Source organism: Rutidosis leptorrhynchoides, chromosome 1 (assembly GCF_046630445.1).
Source record: "Rutidosis leptorrhynchoides isolate AG116_Rl617_1_P2 chromosome 1, CSIRO_AGI_Rlap_v1, whole genome shotgun sequence".
Lineage (NCBI taxonomy): Eukaryota > Viridiplantae > Streptophyta > Magnoliopsida > Asterales > Asteraceae > Rutidosis > Rutidosis leptorrhynchoides.
The window spans coordinates 526,058,083-526,067,690 of NC_092333.1; the positions used below are offsets into that span (position 1 = coordinate 526,058,083).

The following is a 9,608-nucleotide window of genomic DNA, read 5'->3' on the forward strand; positions in this document are numbered from 1 at the left end:
CTTGTGTATGGCTTTAAGTGATTAGTGACCAGTGCCTTTAAGCTATGCTTGATGTTTGTAGTGATGTCCACCTAGATATTTCCATTCACTTAGCGTTATGCTAACTCCCCCACAATGTTTTGCCCTGCAGGTGTGTATTAGCGGCTTTTGGTGAGTATAGCAGGGCGACTGAAGATGTTTGACACAACGTAACTCTGATGTTTTATGTAAATGATTTTATAATATGGTATGTAATTAAGTAACACCGGTAATTTTGTGTAATATGACTGTATATGTGATTGATATATGTATATAACTTCCGCTGTGCATTTAAAAAAAGTCAGGGGTGTTAAAGCTATCGTCCCAAACACAACCCTAACCGAATAGCAACCTTAGGCATCGATCTAATCTCATAGGGGTTTGATTCTTCGATCCCGAAAGCGTTAATCTTATTCGGCTCAATCCAATATAGTGTATTCCGCCTCTAGATTAGGTATAACGTTTGATCTAAGATCCTAGCGTCTACGGGAACATTAACAAACCTTGGTATTAGGATATATAATACGAGTAGTGATTTTACCATTTGTTTAGTTTAAGGAAACACTCTTTATACAAATTTTATACTCCGTATTTAAGAATGTTTCAAAAATTTTGAAACTATGAGAATTTCATTTGAGACATTTATTGCTTATAGTATTATGAAATATAAATATAGAATTAAGCTTATTTTCCACCTTTTTTTCTTTGAGTACATGTATTATGTTTATGGATCATTTCTCTTTGTAGACATTTTTTGTTTGAACAGCGAGATTGGAGTCGGGGCTACCAAAAGAGTTATCACCACCCGATCATATCTGTTTCACGTGTCAAGGATGTTTCACGAGCAACTGTCGTATGACAGGTTTTGCGTGTAATCATTCTTGGAAAGCACCCCCTGAACAACTGTCATAGAACATGCTTAGACAAGGATGCCTTCAGAGGACTGCATAATCAACTATAAAGACTCGAACTCGAGACCTCGCGGACTCTCAGAAGGGCAGTAACCACTTATAACCATAACTGTAACGTAGTGGCATTCTGTTATGTTTTTGGCGTGGATTGGGTGAGATGACTGTGATGTGACAAGGTCATACTTTTTATGGAGTATTATGGTGAGGTTTATTTTAGATAATCGTTTGAGGTTCTAGGTGACGTAAAAATTATGATTGACAGTTGAGTAAATAACCATTAAAAATAATGAAATAAATTAGCACTAATCATATTGAAGGAAAAGAAAATGATTCTCGCGAATTCCTCTGTTTACAATTTGGCGGACACGATTTCCCCCCCAAAAAGGACGCCTTTTAATGGGCTTCATTTACCGCCATTTTTGTGACACGTAGACTTGACTGACAAAAACACACAAATAATGAAAGGGTGTGTCTTATTATCTTTTAATTGAGTGTTACAACGCTAAATGCTGAATCATTCAATATCTTGGGCGTTTGTTTCTTACATATGAATAACATATGATGATGAATGTAATATTCGATATAAATTATATCAAAAACAATTATTAAACAACTATATCTACTTTTTATTTATTTATGCAAATGATTAATAAGATAATTTTACATCATTAACGTTATTCATTGAAATTGATTATCAAATAAAGTTATTGTCATTCACAATCAATTTCATTTAGCATTTAACGGTAACTCATTTACTTACAAATCAACAAACAATCGTTCATCTATAGTTCGTAGATTGTCGTTATCCTTGGTCCTTTTTTCGTTTTGTTTGTACCGTCTTTATTGCTAGTTTGTATGTGATGGGTTAGGTTATTGCATTTTAGTAGTAGTGTTTGGTTATATGCTTGGTTTGTCATGGTTTTGGCTCGATTGTTGTTAGCGGGTAGGGTTTCTTTGTTTTCTAGTTTCGAGCCTATCCGTTTTCATGTTGTATTGTTGTTTGACTTTCTTATCTTTCGATAAATCACCTTTGTTTTATACTATTTTTTATTTTAAAAAATTAGTTAATTAATAACAATAATAATAACAATAATAATAATATAATAATAACAATAATAATAATAATAATAATATAATTAATAATAATAATAATAATAATAATAATAATAATAAAAAAAAAAAAAAACAAATAATGGTTCAAAATAAGCCCTTCAAAAAACACCAATATCAAAACACGCCCATTCTGTTTTCAAAAGTTAGGGCTCTTCCGTTCATTTTGAGTTCCAAATTCCAAAACCTACATATTCTTCAGCGCGCGTTCCTTTACCCAAAAACGTTCTTCTTCTGCAACCAACAATGGCTGCCGACGCAGATATGAGCACCTGGACCGATCTTCTACATTCATCCTCGAAGCTTGTCGAACAAGCTGCTCCTTCTGCTCGGTTTCCTCCTCTCCAGGTTTTTTCCCCAATTTCAATTTCAATTTCAATTTCAAACTGCTGTTATTAAATTAATAAATATATATGCATGTATACCGTATACATACTTTCATTAAATGCATAAGTTTCGTTATTGTGCTTTTGTGTGATTTGTTATTTACAGAGAAACTTGGATCAATTAGAAGCCTTGTCAAAGAAGCTCAAATCCAAAACACTTAGAGCCGAGGCTCCTTCTCAATCAATTGCTGCTACAAGGTTAGATTTTAATATTTACTATTAATTATATCTGGAGCAGTGCATTTGTAGTTGTTTTATGGTACCATTCATGTCGTTTTGACTCTAGAAATGCAGTTTGCTTGCGGTGTTTTACAAAGATAGTGTGATTAAACTGTATATTAGTAACAACTTACAAAGTGGAGTATTATCTAGTTTAATCTTGGTTGATTGATTTTTATACAAGAAAACAAGTTATACTTGAAGGTTGTAGATGTAAAAAAAAGGTTATTTCTGCGTGTGCTGTTGAGAGTTTAACTTTCGAATGGTTTGCTTCTGTTAGAGTACGTAAATGGTTAAGTAATGTGCAGGCTACTTGCACGTGAGGGGTTAAATGCTGAGCAACTAGCTCGTGATCTTAGATCTTTTGAATTGAAGGTATTTTTGTTATTTAGTCATTGTACACCATAACTTTATTATAGTTATCTATAATGTCGGTTGATTGTGCCGCTGGTACTATTTGATTATTAATTTTTTTTATAGACAACTTTTGAAGATGTCTTCCCTGCCGAGGCTACAAGCATTGAGGAGTACTTGCAGCAGGTACTTAATCCCTATACTGTTACATTCTATGAACTAAGTTGTTGGATTTGAGTGTCTGCTTTTGAGAATTGTTGATAATCACATATGGGCAGATATGTGTCTGTGTTTGTTACTTTCTCTGTTGTTTTTGCAAAAGAGAAATAGTCAACCGAAAACACAATGATCGATACCATTGGTTTCTTACAGGTGTTTTTGTCATAGAAGTTTGTCAATGTGACTACGTTTTATCTTTTCCTTTTGTAAATTTATCCTCTCATGGCTTCTTGTACTTTCTAGATGGTTATGTTAAATACTTGAATGTAGATTTCTGCAGCTATCGGTGACTTATTTTCTGGTTCACATGTTTGCTTTTTTTGCTACAAATGGATTGGCATTACATCATGGTTGATATATATGTTACCTCTATGTAACAATTTCATAATCTCAGGTTCATGAAATGGCAATGGTCTCTGCTGTTCAGGAAGCTCAGAAAGATAACCTTAGAAATTTTAGTGACTACATGATGACAGTTTTAGAGGTATGTTCTTATAAGGCGTCTATCTGCTATATTATTTGTTATATCTTTGGAGTTGCACTCTTGATATATTAAAATATGTGTCAAGAAATGTGCTCTTGTTTAGTATTATTATAACTTTTTTCTTAAGATTCTGCGACCAGATAGGAGTGATTTATAAGACACAGATTATTTATCTTCTATGCTTAAATTCATAATCATAGGCTGATAATTGCATTAATAATTTCATCGATTTTCATTTGAAAATTATAATGCAATATACTATCCACAGAGAAAGCAACTGCAGATGCGTCTTTTCTTTTATTATGTCGGAGGTAAATATGACAAAGATAGAAAATTTCATTTATCTCTACAAAATTTAGACTCTTGGAAAGCAGTGTATATGAGCTATAATGAAACATGTATGACATGTGCTAACTTAATTGTGAGAAATGATGTGCACAAGCTTGAAAAACTACATTCAAAAGCAGATATATAACTATATTAAGGCATATCAAGGATAAAAAGTACATTAATGTCTTGTGAATTCATCCTACATTTGCCAGGTAACACCTCCATATCATCAGTGAATCACATCTTACCCAATTTTCTTGGTTAAAATAATTTAAACATCTAAAGGGGTTCTCTTTAGCATGATGTTTATAACTGGCTACCGGTACAATGAGCTAAACATTCATCCAAATGCATGACTTGGTTATCTTACCGAAGAAGATCTTTTTCATAATCGAAACTTTTGTACTGGTGTTGACATGTTAAGGTAACCTGATATGTTGCTTGCCTTTTATTCGTTTATTTATAAGTACCTTCCGGTTTTCATTTAACCAGGATGACTGGCAGAAGGAAAAAAGGGACTTTCTTCATAGTCTGAGCCGGATTTCAACATTACCAAGGACCAATGTAAATGAGTCAAGCTTTGGAGCTAGCCGATCTGGGCCAATATTATCTCTAACATCTAGCCCCCATGTTTCATCCGGTCTTTCTAGCATGGAACTCGTTCCTGTAGCTGATAAGCCAGCTATTGATAAAAAAGCTGCCGCATATGCTGAGGTTGTGAGGACACTTAATGATGCCAGACAGCGTGGTTTAGCATTTAAAGTAAGTTTGTAAAAAGAAATCCTATAATCTTCTCTGTATATAATAATTAAGGCTTTAGAGCTTTATCATTTACTATTTTTTATCAAAAGCTAAATGTTAGAAATTGGACTCTAATATATAATCAATTAGTTTGATATTTTATTATTTGTTGCACTTTTGCTGGCAAGTTTAATGACATGGAGTTGTCATTTTGTCTTCTTCCTTGTTAAGTTATCATAGTTTCTTTTTTTATTTTTTACACATGTTATATCCACTTATGTTTGAATTGAGATTTGAACCCACAACCTCTTGGTTGATGGGCCACCCAGATTGCGAAAGGTCAAATGTCTTGGTATATAGGCATGTAGTCTTTATAATATTTTCTTATTTACATTTTATGTTACGTTTGTCAGCCAGCTACTGCTTTCAAGAGTGCATATGAAAGTCTTGCCCTGGATTCTTCCGGTGGCAAATCAGTTACCATGGGCAAGATTTGGCATTTAATTCAGGTACACAAATATCATGCTATCTTGTTCATGTAAGTGCATAATACTTATCTGTTTGTATAAATGTATATAGTTACTTACGATGAATTGTGTTAATTCAGACTATGATGGGTGAAAGTACAAATTTCCAAATAAATGTTTCAAAGAAAATGATGTTAATAGTTGGTGCAAGACGGCACTTGGAGTTGGGACATGAGAAATATATTATGGAAATGATTCAAAGTCATCCCGCACAGGTAACTATAAAGATTTTTCTGTTGTTTTATTTAGCTGTTCGAATCTATAATAAATCTGAGAAAATTTCACTGTGATCTTCTACTGTTCTTACTAGGCTGCACTTGGTGGAGTGGTTGGAAATTTGCAACGGATTCATGCTTTTCTTAGGGTTTGTTTTCAATACTTCTACTTCTTATATTACATTATTTGCATATCTATCTTTGATCTCTGACGTGTAACATGTGTTTTTTCTTTACCAACTTATTTCTTCTACAGATCCGTTTGAGAGACTACGGGGTTCTTGATTTTGATTCAGGTGATGCTCGTAGACAGCCTCCTGTTGATACCACCTGGCAGCAGGTAATCAGCCATGAAATGCATTTGTTTTGATCTATCAGATCATATATATATTTATTTGTTTGGGTTTATTGTTTAATCTATTACTTTTTCCTGATGAACAGATATATTTCTGTTTAAGAACTGGGTATTACGATGAAGCAAGGGATGTTGCTTTCCGATCTCGTGTTTCTCACCAGTTTGCATCACAGGTACTGATATTATTCGGTGTACATATATGTATTTATGTATGTTTTTAAACGACCCCTACTTATTTTATTCTTATCTTGACAGCTGGCTGAATGGATCACCAATGGAGGCATGGTGTCAGGGGAGACTGCTTCTATTGCAGCAGACGAATGTGAAAAAATGTTAAGAATGGGTGATCGAGCAGGCAGGGGTACATTTGACAAGAAAAAGTTACTGCTATATGCACTCATATCCGGGTCCCGCAGGCAGATCGATCGATTACTTAGGGAACAACCTACACTCTTTAACACCATAGAGGATTTTTTGTGGTTCAAGCTATGCGCTGTTCGAGACTCTAATGACAGACCAAATTCTGTTGATTTAAACGAAGGATTAACACCCTACAATTTGGATGACTTGCAGGCTTACTTAAACAAATTTGAACCTTCTTATTATACAAAAAATGGGAAAGACCCGTTAGTATATCCGTATGTGCTGCTGTTGAGCATACAGTTGGTGCCAGCTGTCTTATATCTGTCTAAGGATATTGGAGATGATGGATACAACATAGATGCTGCACATATAGCGATTGTGCTGGCAGACCATGGTGTTTTATCCAATGTCGGTGGGACAGGTCACAAGTTAGGGGTAATGGATGCCTTTGCTGAGTCAGCTAGTATTATAAGACAGTACGGTTTACTGTACTTGCGGCACAATAATCTTTCGATGTCATTGGAATATTATGCCCAAGCTGCCGCCACAGTGGGCGGTGGACAGGTGTCTTGGTCCGGGAGAGGGAATGTAGATCAGCAACGGCAGCGGACGTTGATGATGCAGCAGCTTCTTATGGAGATATTATTGCGTGAAGGTGGAATAATTCTGTTACTTGGGCAAAGAGGGGCTGGAGAAGAAGGTGAGTTGGGGCGGTTTATGAATGATCGAAAAGAAAGGCACCAGTTTCTGCTTGAAGCTGCTCGTCAGTGTCAGGAAGCAGGGCTAAACGACAAAGTAAAATTTCATTCTTTTTCTATTAATCTAGAATCAATTTTAGTTGTTTATTTCATCTGTCAGTGTAAGGATGTGTTTTATATGCTAATGTTTCATTTTCAATACAGTCTATAGAAATACATAAGAGAATTGGGGCATATTCAGCTGCGCTGAATACCATAAACATGAGTCTATCTGAAGCTATATGTTCTTTATCACGTGGTAGACTGGATGGTGAGAGTCGGACATCCGGGCTTGTTCATTCTGGAAATGAGTTGCTGGAGACGTTTAAATACCATCAGAATGTCAGGTGAAATTTTCACCTGATTGTGATAATAGGCTTATGAATTTGATACTTTGCAGCAAAAGCGTAGTGATGTTATTATTTATTTTACTGTTTTTCAGCCTCTTTCCGCGCATCATTGACTTCCATTTGTATATATTGTGAATCTGCTATTCTTGTAGTCCAATTTATCAGAAACCATTAATTTAAAGGTGGCAGAATGGGCGGGTCGTGAGCATTGGTTAACAGTTCGGGTTGAAACTAACATACGTTAGATAGTTATTGTATTGAAAATGATCACAAAGTATTGCTAGTTACAATAATAGTAATCTACTTAATGATGTAGGAGGCTGTTAGTATTTGGGTGACTTACAATTCGTTCGGCCTAATGTTCTGATTTATTTAAGTTATGTATTTGATGAATTTGTTATATTTCTTGCTGACTTGTTCATTTGTCTCATCTTTAAGTTATCTGATGAATTGCAAACGTGTCATTGTGCAGTCTTCAAGAGAGAGAACATGTGTTAGAACAAGAAACCTTGTTAAGACAGCTTGAGACAATTTTGTCCATCCATAAATTGGCCAGGCAAGACCATTATTTAGATGCTCTAAGGGAGGTAGCCAAGCTTCCTTTTCTTCCTTTCGATCCCCGAGCCCCTGATACGGCGACGGACATGTTCCAAAACTTGTCCCCCTACGTCCAAGCTTGTGTTCCAGACCTTCTTAAAGTCTCTCTTCAGTGTATAGACAATGTCAGAGATTCAGATGGGTCTCTCCGTGCATTGAAAACCAAGGTATGGTTGTAGTTGTGAGATATAAAATCATTTCTCATTTAGTTCTTAAATTTACAAAGTTTTAACTAGAACGCATGTTAGCACTAGTAGAAGTCTATGACTACTGTTAAATGGCTAAATTGTTTCTTAACAAGATGAGGCTAAGATAATATGTAGACCATTAACCATAAGATATCTTACTATCTGATTGTAACAACTGCTAATGCCTAGTGGGAAACTATGATAGTCCAGTTTGTCTAACCAAACTAGGAAATGGTAGCTGTAAGTGCAAAGGAAAAAAAAGAAAAAAAAAGAAAACAACTGATGTGGAATTTGACAAGGGCTGAAATGACGTTTCTTCGCTCAGCATATTCTTATTAGTTATTAGTATGGATGTCTAGAACTCAAACCACTTAGGGTGTGCTTGGTTGTCTCTTAATTGAATGGTTCATTACCGAATGCTAACCGTTCAACATTCAGTGCATTTGTTACCGTCATCTGAACGACAGACAGATAATGTTGAACTGTTCAGCAATCTGTGCTGAACCATTTAGAGTTCAAATTCTCTTAACTATTGAGCACCTTCATTTCCTTTAATATGCTTTTCAAGTAATGTTCAAAACACTTATCAAACACTTATATTCTTTTATTTATTCATTTAAAAGCTTAAAACATTAATTTTACATCATTTTGTAGAGTTTATTCAGAATGATTATCAAACACTTAGAACAAAGTTCATTTGAAACCTTTGAATCATTCAACTTTAAACCATTCAATGCTTAATCGTTTTATTTTATTGGGTTACAAAAACTATATTATTGCAGTAAAAAATATATCTGAATAAAGCAATTTATGATGTATGTGTAAAATCTACTTTGGACAACTCCGACCCTTAGGTTCCCTTTTAACTGTAATATTCAAGATCTGGTTGGCTCGTTTGTTAATCAAGCATAACGTGATCAATCCATGATTAAGTAAGCGAATAGATAATACAACCTCTTATTCAATTCATTCAATTTCAATTTCAACATATATAATAATATTAAAAATATAAATATATTATGGATTTTATTTAGGAGGGGGATCATCTTATTATATAACTTGGCATCACGACTCTTCTACTGTTATCTTTTAACATTTTGTATGGATATTTTTCTGGTGCAGATTGCTAATTTCCTTGCGAACAATTTGAATCGCAATTGGCCACGTGACTTGTATGAGAGAGTAGCTCGAACCTTGTGAAACAATAGCTCTTGTGTTCCGGTATATGAGACATCATTGGACTTTTAAAGCTTTTGGTTTGGTTAGCGAATTGCACAAAAAGCGAAAGTTTAAGTCAAGGTTATGCACCTATGAACTTTGAATGTATGATTTAATGGTGCATATGAATATGATGATGTGTAGCTGTCTTTTCTTCTCTGCAAATGCCAACTTCAAAAGCTTTTTTTTTTCTTTTTCTTTATGCTTCATAGAATTTCAAGCTATATCCAGTTTCAATAATAGTACAAGACACTTCTTGTGTTATGGAAAGAGATCTAATGATAAA

At 34.6% G+C, this 9,608-nt stretch overlaps 1 protein-coding gene across 1 annotated transcript; it reads left to right on the forward strand.

The window, feature by feature from the left end:
• Nucleotides 1-2,209: 2,209 nt before the first annotated feature.
• On the forward strand, nt 2,210-9,346 carry LOC139877320 (nuclear pore complex protein NUP93A-like). The gene is made up of 15 exons (XM_071864735.1): nt 2,210-2,387; nt 2,532-2,623; nt 2,953-3,019; nt 3,125-3,184; nt 3,612-3,701; nt 4,524-4,793; nt 5,186-5,281; nt 5,380-5,514; nt 5,610-5,663; nt 5,771-5,854; nt 5,956-6,042; nt 6,125-7,027; nt 7,135-7,316; nt 7,792-8,083; nt 9,227-9,346. The coding sequence occupies exons 1-15, from the start codon at nt 2,286-2,288 to the stop codon at nt 9,302-9,304; spliced, it is 2,592 nt and encodes an 863-aa protein (XP_071720836.1). The 5' UTR covers nt 2,210-2,285; the 3' UTR covers nt 9,305-9,346.
• Nucleotides 9,347-9,608: the final 262 nt, after the last annotated feature.